This window comes from Pezoporus wallicus, unplaced genomic scaffold, assembly GCF_028554395.1.
Source record: "Pezoporus wallicus isolate ANWC-B61680 ecotype Strahan unplaced genomic scaffold, APGP_CSIRO_Pwel_v1 contig_8736, whole genome shotgun sequence".
Classification (NCBI taxonomy): domain Eukaryota; kingdom Metazoa; phylum Chordata; class Aves; order Psittaciformes; family Psittacidae; genus Pezoporus; species Pezoporus wallicus.
Window position 1 is genome coordinate 17,018 of NW_026637072.1, and position 20,781 is coordinate 37,798.

General features: G+C 62.7%; 2 protein-coding genes across 7 annotated transcripts; one reads left to right on the forward strand and one right to left on the reverse strand.

Annotated features, from left to right (window-relative positions):
* Nucleotides 1-3,353: 3,353 nt before the first annotated feature.
* GOLGA7B (golgin A7 family member B) lies at nt 3,354-6,011 on the forward strand. The gene is made up of 5 exons (XM_057403101.1): nt 3,354-3,503; nt 4,609-4,734; nt 5,094-5,246; nt 5,382-5,483; nt 5,601-6,011. Exons 1-5 carry the CDS (start codon nt 3,492-3,494, stop codon nt 5,703-5,705), a joined length of 498 nt encoding a protein of 165 aa, XP_057259084.1. The 5' UTR covers nt 3,354-3,491; the 3' UTR covers nt 5,706-6,011.
* A 1,143-nt stretch (nt 6,012-7,154) lies between these two features.
* CRTAC1 (cartilage acidic protein 1) lies at nt 7,155-20,342 on the reverse strand. 6 transcript variants are annotated; one of them, XM_057403096.1, is made up of 16 exons: nt 20,213-20,311; nt 16,488-16,695; nt 15,027-15,223; nt 13,993-14,123; nt 13,185-13,341; nt 12,552-12,686; nt 12,107-12,252; nt 11,818-11,954; nt 11,063-11,145; nt 10,227-10,327; nt 9,974-10,142; nt 9,567-9,712; nt 9,392-9,434; nt 8,948-9,091; nt 7,708-7,833; nt 7,155-7,352 (listed from the first exon to the last, which is right to left on the reverse strand). In XM_057403096.1, exons 2-16 carry the CDS (start codon nt 16,673-16,675, stop codon nt 7,225-7,227), a joined length of 2,031 nt encoding a protein of 676 aa, XP_057259079.1. In that variant the 5' UTR covers nt 16,676-16,695; nt 20,213-20,311; the 3' UTR covers nt 7,155-7,224. The 6 variants fall into 6 exon arrangements, with proteins under 6 accessions (XP_057259079.1, XP_057259078.1, XP_057259081.1 ...); XM_057403095.1 differs by having other exon boundaries at nt 7,156-7,352; nt 16,488-16,684; nt 20,213-20,342; XM_057403098.1 differs by lacking the exon at nt 9,392-9,434 and having other exon boundaries at nt 7,214-7,352; nt 16,488-16,684; nt 20,213-20,342.
* Between the last annotated feature and the right edge of the window lie 439 nt (nt 20,343-20,781).

Genomic DNA, 20,781 nt, shown 5'->3' on the forward strand with positions numbered 1-20,781 from the left:
ATCCCAAGGGCCCGGGTGGGCTGGGTGGACTTCCATTCTCCAGTCCTCCCCCTCCTCTTGTCTCTCCCATCCTTTCGTTCTCCCTGTTCCAACCCCATTCCATGCTCCTGGGACTCCTAGGCTGCATCACTGCTGGGCTTAGTATGCCCCCACTGCAGAGCAGGGACCCTCGGTGAGGAGACGGGACAGCATGCCAGGGCCAGCTATGCAGGGACACAGACCTCAGGGATGTGCCCCCAGCCTTGGGGGAAGCTGGGGCACGACTGGGAGGGGCTCGATGGGGTCGAGCTCTGCCGGGTCCGTGGTGGCTGTGGGGCGGGCAGGGCGGCGGTGTCCGTGCACTCACCCTGCACCCACACAGGCTCCCGCTGGCGAGGCAGCCCCAGGAATGCGGCTGGCAGCGCTCCCGGCCCAGCTGCGGGGAATGGCAGCCCCGGCACAGTCCCGGCCCCTCCCGCACACAGACCCCCTGTTCGCTGCCGGCACCCCCCGGACTGGCCCCCAGCGGGGCAGGAAAGGGGCACATCCCGCTTGGGGTCGCCTCTCACCCCTGTCCTCCACCAGGACGGTGGGAAAAGCCACCCGTGTCTGCTCCCAGCACAGCTCCCTCCCGGGTGGGGGCAGTCCCTGCAGAGCCTCGGCTCCCACCTGGCATCTTTGCCAAAGCTGGACCTTGGCACTGTGCTCTGAAACCTCATCCCCCTTTGCTTGCGGGATGCTGTGTCCCCCCACGCATTCCTGTGGGGGCTGCTGGGGTCTGCCCTATGGGGATCCCGGTGCAATGGGGTCCTGTCACCACCAATTGGGAAGGACACAGATGGATGTGACAGTGCTGCAGGTGCCACTCAGCACTTCAGGGTGCCCAGACTGCAGAATCACCTTGGGGCACTCTCCTTGTCCTGTTGAAGGAGCAGGCTGGGGCACTTAGTGCTGTTTTCAGAGGCCCCCTGTGTGGGAGATGTGCCCCCCCCATACTGGTGTACACACCTGGCTTCTCCCAGGAAAGGTTATCAGCTGATCACCCTGCCCTGCTTTGTCTGTGTGCCTCCCAAATGTCACTGCTGTCCTCGCCGGGATGGTGAGCTCATGCTCCCTCTCATTAATGAAAGCTGCCCTCATGCCCTGTGAAGTAGCTGCCAGGACCTGGCCCTGCCATGGCCCCTTTGAAGTGGAGCCAGAGCCACTGAAAAGCTTGGGAGGGGGCTTGACATGCAGTGGGTGGAGGATGGGACCCCAGGGGTCGGTCCAGGGCTGGTTGCAGGGCTCCATAGCTCTCAGGCACCATGCTGGGACTCCAGGGATGGTTGGGGTGCTGGGATGGGGTACAGCACTATGCTCCTGGGGACATATGGGGGATGTCCTCTGGTCCTGACCTGGGAGCCAGGCGCAGGGGCTGGACCAGGGGCACTGCTGGGGATGGATGACTCAGTGTGAGGGATACAGGCACACTGGTTCTGTGGGGCTGGCCATAGGGGCCCCAAGTATGCCCCATGCCTGTTCTGTGGGTCCATGGGCATGGCATGTTGTGGCACAGACAGCAACCTGTCCACTCTGCATGGAAACCAACAGGGTCTGTCCCTGCTCTGGTTAAAACTGGAAAGCCCATGAAGGTGTATACTGCATGGAGGGGCTGTCAGGTCCTGGTGGGCTCTGGAGATGCTGCAGGCACCACAGGAAGGGCCAGGGGCTGTGCAGTGACGAGTGTTGTGGACCAGGTCCAGGCTGTCCAAGTCCTTCCTGACACTGGGCAAGGCTTGCTCCTGGGTCACGTGGCTGGCAGAAGGTGGCTGCCCATGGTGGGGTGAAGATGTCCCACCAAAGGACACATGCTCTGGGGATGCAGACAGCAGGTCCATGGCTTGTGAGGCAGCAGGAGCCCAGAAGTGAGGGTCTGGATCTTGGGCTGAGCTGGTGCAGCCACAGAAGAGCCGTGCCTTGGGCAGCAGGGCAGGGCAGCTGGGCAGAGCCGGGGTGTCAGTGTACCCCCGGCTGCTCTTGGCCCCTTGCTGCAGAGTGGAGAGCAAACTTCATCTCCTGTTAGGCACAGCATTGCCATGGCAACTGGCAGGGCCTTGCCAGGCGGGCAGGGAGTCCTGACGTGCTGGTGACACACAACATGGGAAGGAGCTGGAATGAAGGGCCTGGGCTTGGGGGCATGCGGGGACACGCTCGAGAGTGTGAGCACATGGATGTGTGCCTGGGTGCACGTGGGGGGTGCAGGCAGGTGTGGGCAGGCAGTGTATGCACCAATACCTTCATCTGTGTGCATGCACGTGTGTACACACGGGAGAGTTCACCCCTGCCCCAAGGGGACTCCTTTGGCTCCTGTGGCACTCTCTGGGCAGGGTGTACCCCACTGCTGCGTGCTGTGTGCTGGCAGGGCTGCTCTGAACCACGGGAGCAGCAGGTTCCTCTGAAAGCGATGGGATCCGTAGCTTTATCTGTGGGAAGATGAGCCCTCTGACTTGGATCCCTGCCTGAATGTGTGCTTTTGTCCCTTGGTCACAAACCCTGCTACACTCCAGTGTACTGGGGCTGCCCACCAGCCTCCCCAGGGCTCTGCCTTTGTTTGCTCTGCCCGAAGCCTGTGCTGGTGCTCAGGGCAGGGAGCAGGAGTCAGACGACGCTGTTCATCAGGGTCCCTGTGTGCTGTGTTAGCATCCTGGGCAGACATGCTGGCAGGCCCCACACTGCCTCCAGCAGAGCCCAGGTGTTGAGGGAAGGGCTGGCTGCTCTCCCGCACGATGAGGGCCCTGTGCCCAGCCACTGCATCCCTCCCGCTTCACCACGGACCCAGCTGTGAGCACCCCCCCCTTCTTCCCCTCTCAGGAGAGCCTCTGTTCCCCCTGTTTGGCATTTCTCTGGCTCTAATTGAGCTGTCAATAGGCAGAGATAACAGGGAATTCGTTAGCTCTGCTCTTTGATGTCTGTCCGCGCTGCAATCGCAGCTCCCGCTCCAGAGCTCAGTGCCAGCTGCAAATCCTTTGCAAACAAACAGCTTCAGACGAGGCTTCTTGGCACGGCTGGCTGACAGCCCCACTGCGGGCCTCCCGAGTCTCCACCGGGCCAGCTCCCCGGCCGCCCAGGGCCCCCATTACCCCAGCACTTCCCCCAAGGGACCTACAGCCGCATCCTCTCGGCAGCCGGGCCTCAGTCGCCGCAGTGCCGGCCGGACCCCCGGGACATAGAGCAGCAGTTCCCCTCCTCGAGCTCCCAGCTAGGGGAGCCGGACCCCGGTACCGCTGTCCCAAGCAGCTGGGCCGCGTACTCCAGGCGCTCCGTGCCGGTAGCGGCGAGCGCCCATCCCCGGCGCCTCGGGGCGGGACGTGGCGGGCCGGGCGGCTGCGCACACGGGGCGGCAGGGCCCGCCTCCGCCGCTCGGCACGGCAGCACCGCGGACAGCGCCAGTGCCGCCGCGCAGCCCGGCACGGCCCCGGTGACAGCGCCGGTTCCCCCGGCGCAGCCCAGCCCGGCCCGGGCCCCCCCGCGCCATGGCCACGGAGGTGGGTGCGCGGCCGCAAGCGGGCGGGGACCACCCCGGCAGCGGGCGCTCCCGGTGCTGGGCTGCGGCGGAGCCTCCCCGCTCTGCCCTGCCGTGCCCGCAGCCACTGGGGAAAGAGGGCAACATGGGATGCGCTTGGGCTGGGGCGCAGCGCCGGGGCTGGGGTTGGAGTGGGCTGCGCTGGGGGGTGGTGTGGGGCTGGGAGGGTGCGTGGTCTGTGCGCACAGGAAGGCCAGTGTGTATGTGGGGTGTCCGGAGGGATGGGGGTGCGGTGTGGGTGAAGGGTGTGAAGGGTGCCCTTGCTGGAGGGAGCAGATGGGTCTGGGGGGGGTATCCCGGGAAAAGGGGGGACTGTGGGGTTGAGGGTCCCTCTCTCATGTGCCGTGGGTAGGACTCTTGACAGGGACAGAGTGTGTGTGGAGCGCACAGGAGGGGGTGGCCCCATGTCAGATAAAGGGAAGCACAGGGTGGGGTCTGAGACGCGCCCTTGGCACAACCTGGCCCCTGCTTCCCCGCCTCCAGCTGCTCAAAACTGCCCCGGGGGCCGGCGTGGGCCCTCAGTACCCCGTGGGGTGCAGGGGCTGGGCTGAGCGCCTGCCGCCGGGGCTGCCGATCCCTTTTGCGCGGCGGCCCCGCTGCAGCCTGCCGCCCGCCGCGCTGCTGCTGTTGCTGCAGCCCCGCTGCCGGTCCCTGCTCCTGCCCGGCTCGCTCCCACTCCTGCCTGGGAGCTGCTGCGAGGCTGTGTGCTGGGGACAGGGGGCTGCCCCCTCCCCGGGCCGTGGCCCACCAGAGGACACACACCCATGCGTGCAGCAGCCGGTGCAGGCGAGGCCAGGCACCAGCAGGGAGCACATGTGCTTGCCCATGCTCCAAGTGAGGGGCCGCCATGGCATCCTCCCTTTGCCACCATCCTGCCCTCACCCCTGGCCTCGCACCTCCAGGACTGAGCTGTGCTCACAGCGTGACGCAGCCCGTGCTGCAGGCTCCCTGCCTGGGGTTGTGTGAGCCTGCAGCCCCTGACACTGGGGGAATGGCGCTGCCCCTCAGCAGGGATGCCTAGCACCCCATGGCTGCAGCCCCCAGCCTCACCCTGATGACCTCCCCAGGTTCACAGCCTGCAGGAGCTGCGGCGCAGTGCATCTCTGGCCACCAAGGTCTTTGTGCAGAGGGATTACAGCGATGGGACCACCTGCCAGTTCCAGACAAAGTTCCCCCCTGAGCTGGAGAGCCGGGTAGGGAGCAAGGCAGGCTAACAGGGTGCAGGGTGCCCTATGCTGGTGCCCTACTGGGACTTGGTGGGGAGAGTGGTCTGAGGGCATGGGGTCTCCACAGGATGTTTGTTGTATGGCCCTGGGCCAGCTGATGCTGCTAGGTGCATGCAATCAGAGCCGTCTTGTCCCGTCTGCAAGGGCTTGGGTGCTGCTGGGAACCAGGAGGCTCTGGTGAAGGGCGGAAGGCGGGTAGAGGCCAGGGAGCTGAGGCATCAGCTGGGTGGTGTTTTAAGCTCCCCAATTCCCCTTGGGGATGGGGACAGGGCAGTGCTGGGGTCAGCCTCTGACCAGACTCCTCTTCACCCTGGTTTGTGCTCTAGATCGAGCGGCAACTCTTTGAGGAAACAGTGAAAACCCTTAATGGCTTCTATGCTGAGGCAGAGAAGATTGGGGGCAGCTCCTACCTGGAGGGGTGCCTGGCCTGTGCCACTGCCTATTTCATCTTCCTCTGCATGGAGACGCACTACGAGAAGGTGCTGAGGTCCAGGGGAGGTCCCAGGGACGGGCACGGCTGCAGGCGTGGCGGCGGGCACAGGGAGCAGGGGGGCTGGAGGGTAGAGCAGACAGAGGTGCTGGCAGGCCCTGAGTGTCCCTTCGTGTGCTGACAGGTCCTGAAGAAGATCTCCAAGTACATCCAGGACCAGAACGAGAAGATCTATGCACCACGGGGGCTGCTGCTCACTGACCCCCTGGAGCGTGGCATGAGGGTCGTATCCTCTGGGCAGCGGGATGCTGGGGGATGACAAGGGCGAGGGGTGGGGGACACTGCAGTGTGTGCTGGGCCATCGGTCTTGCCTATCTCACCAATGATCCTTAGCAGGGCCCAGATAGAGATCTCCATCTACGAGGACCGGTGCAGCAGCGGCAGTTCCAGCAGTGGCAGCTCCAGCAGCAGCAGCAGTGGGGGGGGTGGTGGGGCAGGGGGCCGGTGACTGGCAGGGGGTCCCTGCAGGGACTCGTACTGCCAGGACAGTGGTCTGTCCGAGCTCCGCAGGCTGCACTACCAGAGCACCCGCTTCTGAGCCAGGGAAAGTGGGAGGGGGAGGCTGGGGGCTCCTACCCCTGTCTGCTCTGTGTCCCCCACAGCTGCTCTGCCCCTGCTCAGACCCACTGCGGGCAGGGGCTGGTGCTGGCGCATCCCAGGTGCTTCCCACTGAGAGAAACTGGTGCCAAAGGGCTGCTGCAGCCCCCCGGGTGCTCGCTGTTGCTTCCTCTGCCCCAAGTGAAGGAGATAGCCCAGCTGCGTAAAGAGCGCCCTGTGCATCATGCATCAGGGAGCAGCAGGGCTGGTAAAACCCCAGGCAGGGCTAAGGGGGACACACACACTTTTCCCTAAGCCCATGGGCACTGTCAGCCCTTGCTGCACCCCTCCCTGGGGTGTCCTGCTCTTGGAGCTGTGGGGAGGCTCAGCTGCTGTATGCCGTGTGCCTGGCAGAGCCCTGGTGCTGCTTTGTCTGCATGAGGGTGCCATGCATTCACCCCAGCCCTGCCCCACACACTGCCCATTGCTGCTCCCAGCCCTGGCTGGGGGCCCTCACCCATCTGGTAGCAGTGTCCTTGCCAGCACTGTCCTTCAGCACTACCCATGACACTGGGCATTTGCTTCTGCTCCCTGCCTGACCCACTGCCATCCCCAGCTGCACCCAGAAAGCTTCCCAGCTCAAAGCCACATGCCCAGGGCAGGGATGCACAGTGCTGAGCAGGCCCTTTCCCTTGTGTATTATGCCCCAGGCTCATGCATAGCACAGCTCCACCAGAACCCTTCCTCTCCTGCTGCTGAGCCTTCCCTTGCCCACAAATCCTGCATGCACCTGCAGCACCCCAGTTCTCAGCCTGGCCTGCAGTGAGGACCCCAAGGGGCACCTGGGGTTGGCTGCAAGGTGGGGGGATTCATTAGCCAAGGTCAGATGGTGGGGAATAGGAGGGTCCCTGTGATATCCAGCACCCTGAGGAGAAGAGTCCCTGCCTGGGTGCAGGGATGAACTGAGGCAGCACTGCTCTCCTGAGACCCTGGAGGGAAAACCCTGCCCCCCCGGGACTCCCTTTGGCTCTGTCATGGAGCATGTGTGGGGTGGCCCTAGCCCTAGCATTCCCACAGGGGCTCTGCTGCATGGAGACCTTCCTCAATAAACCCTGGCTTCATCCCTCACTGTGCCTGCCCCATGTCCTGTCAGAGTGGGGAGTGGGGCAATGCTGGGGGGCACAGAGGCAGGCTGGGCATCCCCCAGCACACCAAGGTGCACAGAGCCTCATAAGGAGAGTGAGCATGGGGGAAATAAGGAGGAGGGACGGAGCAGTCCACAGGGGGAGTGGGGAGAGACCCATGTAGCATTTGTGGGCTCCAGTGACCCGCAGGAAAACCAGTGCAGGAAGGGGTTTATTCAGCTGGCACTGGGTGCAGCCGGCATGGTGCAGGGGGCGAGCAGGGGGCACTTGGCTGTGCTGGGTGGGCTAGTTGTGCCGGCAGCGCCCACCCGCACCCAGGGAGAAGCCATGGCGGCAGTGGCAGTGGAAGGAGCCGTGGCTGTTGTGGCAGATGTGTTCGCAGGGGCCAGGCTGTGCCTGGCACTCATCTACATCTGGGAAAGAAGGGGAGAGGGTCAGAGTTTGCCAAGGGTACAGGGCTCGTCAAGGGGACATGGAGGGGATGCCCTGGGGCAGGGTGAGGCTGGGACATGAAAGCCTCTCCAGTGCCTACAGCAGTGCAGCTCTTGTCCTGACACCCTTTGTCCCCAAGGCTGCTGGGAGGCAGATACCTCCTTACTGTGGCAAGGACAGTCTGTCCATTCTGTCCCACGTGTCTTGGGTTGGCTGGGACGAGGGCTATGAGCACAACAGGGCACCCAAGAAATAGCATCCCTGCTCCTACAGCAGCACGGCTGTGCCCTGTAGCAGCATGGGGTGCTGCTGGCCCTGCTGCCTGCAGGTACTCACCCAGGCACTGGCTGGCAGCAGGATCAAGGGGGTGGAAGCCCAGGTGGCAGTGGCAGGCAAATGCCCCAGGGGTGTTGGTGCAGAGCTGGCTGCAGTTGTGCAAGCCCTGGGCACACTCGTCAATGTCTGGTGGTGGGGAAGAGAAGGGGGTTACAGCATGCAGGGGGAAAGCAGCATGTCCTGTTGTTGGGGTGTGAGCACCCGGTCCCTCCAGTGCTGCACATGTGCCCATAGTCCCATGGCTGGAAGCAAGGATGGGCAGGGGCAGAGCTGCCCAGGGCTACTGTGCAGAGCTAGCTCCTGGCACCAGGACAGGGAGGGCACTGTCCCCATAAAGCCCCAGAGCAGGATGGTCAGAAGCTTGGGCACAACCCTGCACCGCACAGCTCAGCAGCTAGGGTTGATAGACTGGATATAGTTTATTGAGGGGGTTCTCTGGGAGAGGGGCTGGAAGACTGAGCAGGGTCAGACTCCAAACAGCGGGGTCAATACGTTAAAAAACAGACCAGAAGGGTCCTTCCCCTGCAGGGCCGGGGGGACCCTCCTCTGCCAGGGCTGGGGAGGTGGTCCCCATCACCGAGAAGGGGGTAGGCGAAGCACACACGTCGCAGGCCAAACCAGCAGGCACATGGTACAGTATCGAGGCGACGGAGCAAGCGACCAGCCCGAGAAGTGCCGGCAGGGCAGGGGCAGTGCTGGGCAAGGGAGCTTCCATCCCCAAACAAGGTGCAAAGGGACAGCTGGGCTCCATCCCCCTCCCACCACAGGCCACCCCTGTAGGGCACAGCCGGCACTTCCAGGGCAGCTCGACATGGAGAGAGAAAAGGAGAGACAGGCAGAGGCTGGCCAGTCCTTCTGCCAAGGCTGCTCTGGCGTGTTACAGGAAGGGCTTAAAGTGCATAGAGGCAAAGGCAGAGTCCAAGGACCAGAGGGAGGAGAGCGCTCTGGGGGAGCCTGGGCCAGCTCCCAGTGGAGGGGTATCCCCCAAAAAAGGCCACTTGAGCTGCACAGAGAAGGAGAGAAGGAGCAAGAGAGAAAGAGGGAAGGGGAGTCAGTGGCAGCTCAGCAGGAGGCACAGGGCAAACAGATAGGGAGCCAGGGTGGATGTGGCTGTGCAACCACCAGCAGCTTGCAGGGTGCAGCCAAGCCTTTGGCAAGGGTGCAGCAGCATCCCAAGGGGTGCCTATGGACTTTGCCAGGCTGCAGTGGCATGGGATTCAGGGTCCCAGCCATCACTCACCCACACAAGCTGTGCCATCCTCATTGGGCTCGAAGCCCCGTCCGCAGCGCTTGTTGCTGCGGCAGCGGTACGCGCCGTAGGTGTTAATGCAGACAGGCTTGTCCCGGGGGCAAACAAAGGGAAACTCGGTGCATTCATTTGTGTCTGCAAGCAGAGGGGCCTTGGTGTGAGATGGCTGGGCTGGGAGCCTGGGGCTGCCAGCCATGGCCCTTCCAGTTCCCCCTGCACATGCTGGATGCCTCCCTAGATGTAGTCACACAGGCCATGCATCTGCCTAGGAGGCTCATAGCACTGCCTCCCTGCCACATCCCTGCTGCCCCCCATTGCTTGATGCTCTAGCACAATGCCTGCTGCATGCCAGCCATGCTCCCGGCACCATGCTCTCCCCCCTCCCTGTGACACCACAGTTCCCTTCTATAGCCTATGCCCCTGGCAGCCACTCACCTACACAGCGTCCATTCTCGTGCTGGGAGAATCCCTGCCCGCACTGCATTTGGGGAGAAGTGGAAACCGCCAGGATGGGGAGGAATCAGCCCTGGGCAGCCACAGAGCCAGCAGAACCCAGCCCTTCATTCCTACCCCCAGCGCCTCCCACCCTGCACACATGGCTGGCCCTCACCTCGAGTGGGGCAGGCACAAGCGGCTTCTCCGTGTCCAGGGGGTAGGGGACCTCCAGGACAGAGTTGGTTTCACTGCTGGCCACTGGTCGTGACACAACGCGGCCATCCGGCCAGGTCACCTCCAGGCTGCTGGGCTTGTCGTGCCCTGCAGGCGGGCAGCCCGTCAGAGGGGGGGTCTCCGGGGCGGGCAGGGGCTGAAAGGAGGCCAGGGGGTGGTAGGGATGGAGGGACAAAGCCTGCCCTTGCCCCAGGTGCCCATACTGACAGCCCATGCACGGGGCTGTAGCCCAAGGGGTGCACATGAACCAATGGTCATAGGTGACTACCGTGCTGTAGGGCACTGCAGCGGCAGACCTGGCCCCTGAGCAGGGTGGAAGGCTGGGGCTGCTGGCAGCCCCTTGCTCACCCAGTCCGAAGTGCGCCACGGGCTCCATCTCGCAGAGGTACCCAGACCCGCCGTCGATGATGCGCAGGTGGGCCCCGCTGCGCCGTGTGAACAGCACCACCTTGGCCCCCCGCGCAAAGGCCCCGAAGCGGGTGCGCGGGATCACGCGCAGCCAGTTGTTGTTGGTGCCCTGCAAGGGAGGAGGGAGCAGGGACACTGAGCAAGGAGAGGTGGAAGGGTTGGGGATGATGTGAAAACCCCCTGCTTGACTCACCTGGGTGCCCTTGAAGATGGAGATCGGCTGTGCCGTGGACTCTCCATGGGATAGGATGAGGTCCAGCATCCCATCGCCATCAAAATCTGTCACTGCACCCCCTGCAAAGACAGGATCATGTCATGTCTGGGACCAAGCCCCATATCTCCCAGCATTACAACCTTCTGCTGGTGTGGGCTCCACAGGTGACAGCAGCATTCATAGAATCAACTAGGTTGGAAAAGACCTTTAAGATCAAGTCCAAGGACTGCAATTCCACCACCAAACCATGTCACTGAGGGCCTCATCTACATGTTTTTTGAACGCTTCCAGGAATGGTGACTCCACCACTTCTCTGGGAAGCTTTTCCGGTATCTGATCACCCTTGTGGTGAAGAAATTTTTCCTAATATGCACTCCCAGCAATGCAAGGTCAATAGAGAAGATGGGGAGACCCCAGTGCAGGAGTAAGGGTCCCTATGTGTGTGGCATTCTGCATTCAGGTGGATTGGCTCCCCAGGCAGTGAAGGGGACATGCAGTGCATGGGGGGCTGTAGGACACAAGAGACTGCCTCACCCCCTCCCAAACACAGAGGTTGGCTTTGAACAGTGGGCATCCAGGAAGGAGCCCCCCAAGAGTGAAGCCCTGGGGAGCAACTGGAGATGGCACTGTTAGCTGGGCATGAGCAGACAGAGAAAGCATGGGGCTGCTCCTGGATGATGGGGGCTACAGGATGCTGGTGGGGAGCAGGCAGGTGACTCAGCCAGGCATGTGGCATGCCCAGGCATAGAGCATAGAAGTGGTCCTGTGGCATATCCCCAGCATGGGCCCCCACTGCCAGGGCTGGAGAGACCCACCCGTGCCTCGTCCCTCGGGCTCCAGCGCATCTCCTGGATTCAGCTCTTCCATGATGGGGTCCGAGTGCTCCCTGCGGATGAGCCTGCCAAGCACAGACAGGGTGTTAGTCCCAGACCACATGATCCCCAGCACCTTCCCAAGAAGTGCCTGTCTTGTGCAGCAGCATGGTAGAGAGGTGACAGCCCCAGTGGCTATGCAGGGTGAACGGGGAACAGGACTGGTCCCTGCCCGTTGGCACCTCACATCCCTGCTCCATGCAGGGGCGACAGGGATGCCGTACGAGCCTGGCTTTTCTGCAGAGCAGAAATGCCATTTTCAAACACTGCTGCATCCCACCAGCAGTGGAGACACTCCCCTTCCCCAGGGTCAACCTGCCACACTACTGACCTCCACCCACCCACATGTGCCAGCACTGGGTGTACAACCAGCTTCCCCCCACCCCACACACCAGGCAAGGAGGTCCCACACAGTGGCAACAAGGAATTGACCCCCGTGATTAACAGGAACCAGGAGCAAGTTTCCATGCAACTGCTAATCAGCAGTGCTGGGGACCCAAGGGGCTGCTGCGGGCACGATCACAGTGGCTGGTAATGATACTGGGAAAGGCTCAGTCACGGCACCCTTTATTAGCAGAGCCCAGGCAATGCCACTGCTGGAGAGGAGCCCCATGAGCCTGGCTGTGCCTCCAGGGCTGTTCACCCCCCAGAGCGGGGTGCACGCTGCCCCAGCCCTCTGGTACCTGCCAGGCTCCTACCTGAAGAGGCGGTTGGCAGAGGAGCCGCGGTAAGCAATGTTGTTGAAGAAAACCTCCAGCTCCTGGTCATTGTCAAAGTCTGCTGCGATGACAGTGCGGACAGGGGACGGCATGGAGAACTTGGGGGTGGCGATGTCCTGCATGAGTGGTGGGCACAGGGAGTGAGATGCTGGGTCCCCCTTTGTGAGATGTTGCGTGCCGTTCTCGCTGGGAATTGGGCTCAAAGCCAAATCAGGATGAAGACGGCCATCCCAGCCAGGGAGGCTCAATGGCAGTGGGGGGCCCTCACCCGGAATCGGACGCGCCCGGGGGCCCCAGTCTGCAGGTAGAGGCGGTGTGGCCCGTTCCAGTTGCCATGGACAATGTCCACCCGACCATCGCGGTTGAAGTCAGCCAGCGCCACGCCACGTCCATGCTGGTAGGGGTCATCCAGCCCTGGGGAGCCGCAAGGGGATGGGGGGGAGACAGGACTCCCTTCCTGACTCTGTCTCCCGGGGATACCTCCCAGGATGTGCCCCACGGTCCCCACATGGGTCCTCCCTGTGCAGGGCTGCATCCCTGCACTGTTGGATGCCCTCGTGCACCCCAGCCACCCCAGTGGTCAGCAGGGCTCTGGGTCCCCAGCACTGCCCCTCCACCCTGCTCTCAACCAGCCCATGCAGGGGGTGACAGGCAGTCAGCCCTGCTCTGAGGTCCCTAAAACCTGGCTGCTCCCCCCGGCTCCCCCTACTCACCCACAGCAGCTGCCACATCCCGGTACGTTCCATCCCCGCGGTTGTGGAAGAGGAAGTTGGGGCTGTTCTCATTACCACAGAATATGTCAGAGGCGCTGTCACTCAGGATGGGGCCCACGGCCAGACCACGGCCCCCTGGGGACAGGAGCACGGGAGTGAGGGGACAGTGGGTGCCCTTCCCCAGGGGAGTTCATGCTTCCCAAACCCCGTCGGTGCTGTCCACCCAGAGTGCCCTCCTTGCCCACCTCCCACCTTTAATCGGTCTCATCAGGAGCTAATTGAGTCTGGCAGCGGCTTGTGTCATCCCCACCCTAAGCACTGCCATCGCCATGGTGACAACACTCCTAATTAGTGACAATTTACCGCTGGGGAGACTGGGCACGGTAGCGGCCGCCGCGGCGGTCAGGCAGCACGGGCGCAGGCTCTCCACTGCCCCACTCCAGTGCCCATAGACCCTCGGGCATCAGCCCAGGCGATGGGGCAGCCCAGGCGGGCATGCCGTGAACCTGGTCCCTCCCGCTGGCCGTGGGGCTGCCACTAGATGGGGCAGTCAGGCAGCCTAACGCATGGCACTGCCCGCTGCCCGGCCTGCCACGGGGCCCCGCGCTCACCGTGCCCCGCAGCAGCCGGTACCTGTGTATTTGCTGACGCCAGCCTGCGCCGCCACGTCCACCAGCACCACGACGCCGCGGGCAGGGTCACTGGCAGTCACATCCATCTCGATCAGCGAGTGGGGGCCCACGTTGCCGCTGGCGTAGTTGGCGATGTAGATGGAGTACCTGCCGGAGCCCTGCGGCCGGCGGCACCTCCTCAGCACTCACCCACCCAAACCCCACCTCCACGGGGACCACACTCCCTGCCGGGGGCTGGATGCTCTCACAGCTCCATGGAACCAGGCACCACAACCATGTGCTGAGAACGTGCTCTGCAAAGCCTACGCTGGAAAGCACTCCGGGAGTGGGGATGTGCCCCACTGCCTCCAGGAGCTCTGTGGTCCCAGGTTCATGGTGTAGGCACAGGGCACCCTGACCCCCCGCCCCAGCATCTATGATGTGCCAGGTCCCTTCCCCATCCCCACTGTACCCCTTGTCCCGTGCAGCAGCTGGACCCTGATTTAGTGATAATCATTTGGAAACAAACCGCTGGAGGAGGAGGAAGAAGAAAGAGCAGGTGACAGGAACATAAATCACCTTGACAGGCACGTTTATCAGCTGGCAGCAAGTGTGTGGACAGCCGCCTGCAGTCTCCACAGCTGGGGGGGCTGCCAGCCCTGACAGGCATGGGATTCTGGGGGGCACCCCGACCCCGGTTTGGGGTGGGATGAGGCTGGTGCTGAGGGGAAAGATCCCCTGGGAGCCTACAAGGAAGGGCTGGAGGGGCACGGCCGTGGGAAGGGAAGGGAATGGAGATGCCACCTGCCCACCATGCGCTGCTTGCTCACCATCCGGTCCACACAGGCGACGGAGCGCCCGGCAAAGCGGCTGGCCACGCCCCGGTTCACCTCATCACTCAGGAGGTCCTCCCAGCGCCCATTGCGGAGCTTGAAGAGCTTGTCTGTGTAGGTGGCCATGCCTGGGGAGGTGGGGGACATGGGTCAGGGGGCTGCAGTGTTCCACCTCCTCCCAAAGAGGATGCCCTGCAGCAAGGGAAGGCTGCAGAAGCAGGACCTTTTTTCCACTTCTTACAGCATCCCAAACCTCTGCTCCGTCCTCTGCAGCCCCCAGCAGCACCACAGGACAGAGCTACCACTGCAAGAGTCCCCATGACCCTTAAGGGTCGCCACAAGACACACAGAAGAATCAACTCATTAAGATAAAATGTGTCCCAGCAGGGCACAGCCCTGTAGATCATCCCTGGGAAGGTAAGAAATCGATTGAGTGCCAGGCACAGGCAGTGAGCCGTGCTGCCATGACAGCACCAACGGCAGCACTGATTTAGGGACTGGTGTGCCAGTGGCCATGGGTAATTAGGAGCGTCAGGAAGACGGATCTGCTGCCTGGAGGTCAGGGCTGTGGGACAGGGACACAGGGCTGGAGCACTGCCCCAGAGAGCTCCTGGATGCCTGGTGCTGGGCTGGACCACACAGGCCACCTCCCCCAAAAAGGCATCCCAGGAGCTGGGACAGCACCAGCAGGGTAGGATTAGACCTGGCTTGGCCCAGCAGGCACTGGAGAGCCATAGCACAGAGGGGCACAGATGCTGTAGGGCACAGTGGGGATGTGCATCCCCAGGGATGGTGGGAAAGCTGCTGTCCCACTCAGGGTACCACCAGGAGGGTGGTGGGCAGCTGGAAGTGCTGACTCAGTGGCTGGCCAGGCTCAGCATCCATCTGCATTGCCATCAATCAATGGAGCCACTCAACTGAGAAATTAACTCCAGCTCACACACATCCCTCACATGCAGAAGGTCATGGGCAGCTGTGCTGGGAGCTCCCCCCATGCCAGGCCTCGGGGCATGGCTGCTGGCAGGGCTCACCGGAGAAGGCATTGTTGGTGTTGAGGAAGTAGATCTCCTCACGGCCATCCCCATCGATGTCACAGGCTGTCACACCAATGGCATTGCCCTGCCGGTCCCGCAGTGCGTAGTATGGGGAGCCCTGCTCGTCCTCCGCCACGTTCACCAGCCGTCCCCGAAGCTTATCGTACTTGAGCACCAGGTTGGGGCCATTGTACCTGAGGGTGCGAGCAGGGGTGATGCCCACTCAAGACTTGGGAACAGGATGAAACTCCCCATCCCACCCCTCGAGGGGGGAAGACACGGCATGTGACATCAGGTTTCCCCATGACAGGGACAATGATGACCCGTGTGGTCCATGGAGGCCAGGGACCCTGGGCTGCCCTCAGCACCCAAACATGAGGCTGGCTTCTGGCTGCCAATGGAGAGGGCTTAGCCTGGACTTGCTCCAGCTCATGTCAAGCATCCTCTCTCTACCCAGCCTGGGTACCCCAGGGCAATGCCAGGGCAGAGGTGGGGTTGGGGCAGCAAGCAGGAAAGGACGAGGTGCAGGTTCTGGCTTGCAGCCCTTTCCCAAGGCACGGAAAGTAGTACACAAGGCAAATCCTCCCAGCATGGTGCGCCCCACTGACTCCCCGCCTGCTCCTGCCCCGTGCACTGGTAAACAAGTTATACAACAGGCACTGTGGTGCTTATAAAACCCCATCCAGCTGCTTGGCTCAGCCCAACTGGGAGTGGTGGCCCAGGCTGCCCTGGGCTCCCCAGTGCTGCCTGTGGTTTGCTGCTCCAGGGTGATGCTTAGAGCAGCAGCAGGGTCAGACTCTGCCCGCCACTCTGGTGCCCTCAGCTCCCACAGCTCCAATGGATGTGATCTGTAGGAGTGAGGGGCTCCCTGCATGTGCAAGCCTCCCTCGGGGTGTTCACAGTGTTGTGTACAAAGACACATAGCTCACAGCCGTGCCAGCACACACACAGAGCCTGCCCCATGGTCCCTGCTAGGGCCAGACCTGCTGGCAGTAGCTGCCCTGTGCCCAGCCCCGCTTGGGCGCAGGCAGTGCAGCACACAGCTCCCTGCCTCCCCAGCTCCTGTGAACCCTTCCGAGCCACCACTCCAATAAAGGGCTATAAAAACCCTCCAGCCAATTAACCAGATATCCAGAGAGCACCGAGTCCTGTCAGCAGGGCAAAGCCAGCCTGGGACACACATGCTCTACACTGCAGGATGGACCCCAGCCACTGGGCAGCTATACTGAGCCAGAGGGACCTGGAGCCACAATGGGGACACCTCCTGCACAGGCAGCATCCCAGTTGGTATCTACGCCCTGCGTGGGTGCACACATTCGTGGGTGCATGCAGACCCCCATCTCTCCATGCTTGAGCACAACCCTCAACCAGTCACATGCCTGCGGAAGAGTGAGATGCTCTTGGCCCTACCAGGCCACCAGGTCCTGCTGTCACCGAGGTGCTGGGTGCATCACTCACCCTGCCACGACGATCTCAAAGTCACCGTCAGCATCCAGGTCAGTGACAGCCACGCCGTAGTTGAGCTGTGTGGGGTTGCTGTCGTAGTCAGGTGGGAGGAGGCGATGAGTGACGGCTGTGAACATGGGCTCACTGCGCTGGGAGCCCTCGCTGAGCCAGGCCAGGGACAGCAGGCACAGCACCAGCATCCTGGGCACCTGGGAGAGACCTGCAGCCCGTCAAATCCAGGAGACCCTGCTCCATGGTGCCCAAGCATCTCCACCAGCCTTGCATAGGAGACAGTATCTTTCCACTCCTTGTCACCCGCCTATGCCACGCCACCAGCCCCCCGATCCTTGGGCACTGCCACACCTCTGGCATCCCCATGCATGGGCCCTGCTGGGTTCAACTCACCTTTGGGGCTCCTTTGGAATAAGACTGTACTCCAATGAGCTGGGAGCCAGGGCTGAGCAGGAGTGGGACCTTGGGAACCCAGCCCATGGGAGGGACTGAGAAGGCAGCAAGAGGGCTGCAGGGTGCTGATGAAGCTGAGCTCAGCCTCAGCTTGCTCTACCCCAAGGGGCTGCTGGCACCCAAGATCCTGGCAAGTCACGATGCCAATCACTGCTCCTGTGGCAGGACCAGAGGAAGCCAGGAGTTGCCAGGCTGGGGAGCTTTTCCCCTGTCCAGAGCTGGGGAAAGCCATGGGGAGAACATGGGGATACTCTGCCGGGTGACTCCTGCATGCCTCAGTTTCCCACCCTGCAGGCACAGTTTCTCCCAGGGTCTCTGCAGGGTGAGCTCCTCCCAGCCTGGCCAGGGAAGGTTTTTGCACAGGGGTGCGGCTGCGGGATGGAGATGCTGGGAGGAACAGAAGCCTGGGAAGAGAGGCTCAATTAACCTGGACTGCGGAGGACGGTGCCTGCCAGCACTGCTGGCAAGGCTGCAGAGAGTTTGGAGCTGGCTCTGACCTGGCTGTAGCACAGGTGACAAAGAAGGTGGCACTCAGGACAGGCAGCCCCCACCACAGGCCAGGCAATCCCCTCCAGAGGAGAAGAACCCAGCACCAACCTTTGTAGCCCCACGTGCCAGAGCTCCAGCTGGGAGCAAAGCCAGCCTGCCCCACTCACAGACTGGAGGAACGGCTGGTGCACCCGGCCATCAAGGTCGGGACACTGCTCCATTCCCTAAGCAGGGCTGCCCCCTAGCACTGGCAAGGGGGACAGGGGTGAACGGTCCCATGCTGTGGGCCCTGTCAGCGAGCACAGGGAGCTGCGACAGCTGCATGGTGCCACATGTGTCCGTCTTGGAGACAGGAAGGTGCCCAAGGCTTAGATCCTGCAGACCCACCAGGCTGTGGGGAACAGCCTGCTGCTGCCTCTCCTGGGGATGGAAATGGTCCCAAGGGTCTTTAGGGGCCAGAATTCCCCTGCCACAACCAAATACCCTCCAGGCCCACCTGGCTGGGTGGGAAGGGACTGTCCTCCAGCTGCAGAAGAAGCCTTGAGTCCCACTGCCCAACACACCCAGAGCCCTGCATCCCACTGTAAGTGCCCCATGCAAGGCGCGTGCAATGGGGCTAGGGTTCCATTGGGTTGCACAGGGATGGGACAGTCCCTGGCTGTCACTCCCCAGTGAAAGGCAGTGAGGGAGAGGAGTCTTTGCCACTGAAGAAGGCATGGGGAAGAGCCACCCACATGAGGACAAATAGGTGCAAGGTTGCCATGCAGACCCCTGCTTATGCAGAGCAGTGCCCTTCATCCCCAGCCAGGTGATGGGGCCCTGTCCACAGGACATAATTAAGGCTTTCTCTGCTCTGCCCCCCTTCTCCAGCTCCCACTCCCCATGGCTTGGCCTGCTCCCCAGGTTGCCCCCCACAGCCCATCCAGCTGCACCCAAAATCCCTCCAAGTTGGGTGGAGCCTTTCCAGGAGGAAACAATGTTCCTGATTGGAGACAAAAGGCTTTTCCCAGTGATCCGGAGCTCGGTGCCATGAGGAAGGGATGCACGGCCCAGAGCCAGGACATTTTGGGAATGGGAAGGGAAGCTCAGGCTATTTGGCAGACAGGAAAGGCCTCATAGCTCCCAGCATGCTGCTAATGGCACCGAATCTCCACCTGAGGTTTGAGGCTATAGGGTCCTGCTTCTATGCAGGGAAGAAGAGCTCAATCTTTCTTGTCCCAGCATGTCCTGGTTTGTGTTGTGGCATCTGGTGGCAAGGTCACCCCAGGGGCTGTGGTCAGCCCAGGGTGCCTGCTCAGCACGTCTAAGCCTGGTGACACCAAACCAAGGTGCCAGGCAAGGGTAGAGGCAGCTGGAGGATGGGAGCAGGGCAGGGGTGCCATGGCCACCCAGGAAGGGTACAGCCAGGCAGTCAAGGACAGGGTGCTGGCCCCACGGCAGGGATGCAGCATGTAGGGCTCATCTATCCTCACACATGGCTGTGGCTGGCAATGCCTTGTGGGAAGGGTGAGACGGGACTGGGAAGGGAGCTGTGGGGCAGGTAGACCCAGACTCCTCACTAGAGGTGGAGGGATGCTGTCCAGAGGGCTCCTCATGCACCTACATGCACATCTCCAGCCCTTGGCCTACATCATGAGGTGGGTGGGAGCTGGTTCTCTGCACAGCTGCTCCATCCTGCATGCCACTGTGTCCCTGCTGCCCACCACACCGCACACCCCAGGGACACCATGCTCCACCACTGCAGTGACATCCCACCCCAGGCTGCAGCCACCTCCAGCGCCGCTGTGACATTGCGTGACATCGTGCAGCAGGGGCCTCATCACACCCCAAAGGCACCCCAAAGCAGCAGCAACAGAGCCACATCACAGCACCCCATAACATCATGCTGCATATGCCCCAGTAACACCATATTCCTGTTCCTACCATTCCCAGGCTGCCACAGCTGTGCCTGCCAGGGCAGAGAACAGGCAGGAGACATCCCGCAGACACACAGCCCCTCTCCCACAGCAGCCGGGCTGCCCAGGGACACAGCAGTGACTCCTCCACAGTGTCTCAGCCCCAAGCAGCCCAGCCCCTGCAGTGCCCCTGCTCTGGCCAAAGCCCGTGAGCTTTGCTCCTGCTGCTACCATGGGCTCAGCACTGCTGCCTCACACACCCCTCTCACAGCCCCTAGTCTGTTCATGCATTCCATCATGAACACTTGGGATGGGCCCAAAGCCCCCAGTTGCTGGCTGGCTCATCCCATGCAGGACTCCTCAGCACCAGATCTGGTATGCTGGGGCTCAGGCAGCAGCAGCTAATGCAGTGTGGAGATGAGCAGTCACCTTAGCCTCTGAGCTCAGCCCAGAGAGACATCAGATCCTTGGGAGGCTCAGACCCACCAGCACCCAGACAGCCCCTTCCCACACAGGCAGATGCACAGCTGGACCCCTCTTCCCACATCCCCAGCCCCTGCACAGGCTCAGTCGTGACCGAGCACAACTGTCCCTATGAAGAAGAGCTGTCCCTTGCTTCCCACCACCCCGGTGCCCTGTCAGCACTCCCCAGTCCCAGCCCACAGCCCTGGCCACCGCTCCATCCTCCAGAGCCCAGCCTCTCGCAGCCCAGCATCCTTCCATCCCCGTCCCTTCATCCCCCTTCCTCCCGCATCCCCTGCGCGCCGCGGGGCAGGCTGCGGTGCCGCTCCGCCCGCCACCAACTTCTCCGCGGGCCGGTGACCGCGCCAGAGTTGAACACAGCCCCGGAAAAACTTCACGGACGGGCACCCCCCGCCCCGTACTCACGGGCCAGGGGGGCTGCCCGCCCCCCCCGCGGCGGCGGGACCGCATCCCGCCGCGCCTGCCTCCCCGCTGCCGGCTCTGCCGCTCCCGGCTTCCGACAAGGGCGGCCCGGCCGAGCGGCGCCTTATGTAGCGCTAGGCGGTGGCGGCAGCGCCAATGAGCGGGGCGAGGGGCGCCGCTGCCAATGGAGAGCGCGGAGGTGGGGCCGCGCCGCCCTGATTTACTGCTCCCATAGAGCCGGGATGCTGTGGGGGACTTCATGTGGGGTGCCGCTCCGGGCACTGAGCCCGCCGGGATGGAAGTGACGGTGGGGCTCCGGGGTGAGCGGGGCACCGCTCCCCGGGCAGCCCGAGCGGCGGTGGGGAGCTGCCGCCCCCAGGAGAGGAGCTGCACCCCCAGAGGTGCTGCGGGGTGGGTGGCACTCAGGGCACGGCTCACACCCGCTGAAAAAGCAGCTGGAGAGATGGGGAGAGCAGAGCCAGGGACCTGCCCTGGTCTGGGCACACTGAGGGTATGCCTTACAGAGCTGTCCAGTTGAGGGCATGGTAGGGAATGGAGGGAGACATCTCCCA

Excerpts from the sequence above, each read along its gene's own strand:
- GOLGA7B (XM_057403101.1), top strand. Across the intron at positions 4,735-5,093 it reads CCCCTGAGCTGGAGAGCCGG|ATCGAGCGGCAACTCTTTGA; the intron begins GTAGGGAGCAAG and ends TTTGTGCTCTAG. Across the intron at positions 5,484-5,600 it reads TGGAGCGTGGCATGAGGGTC|ATAGAGATCTCCATCTACGA; the intron begins GTATCCTCTGGG and ends AGCAGGGCCCAG.
- CRTAC1 (XM_057403095.1), bottom strand. The coding sequence starts at position 20,257 with ATGCGGTCCCGCCGCCGCGGGGGGGGCGGGCAGCCCCCCTGGCCC. Across the intron at positions 13,342-13,992 it reads TCGCCTGTGTGGACCGGATG|GGCTCCGGCAGGTACTCCAT; the intron begins GTGAGCAAGCAG and ends CGCCGGCCGCAG. Across the intron at positions 9,435-9,566 it reads TTGTGCCTGCCCCACTCGAG|TGCGGGCAGGGATTCTCCCA; the intron begins GTGAGGGCCAGC and ends CCCCAAATGCAG.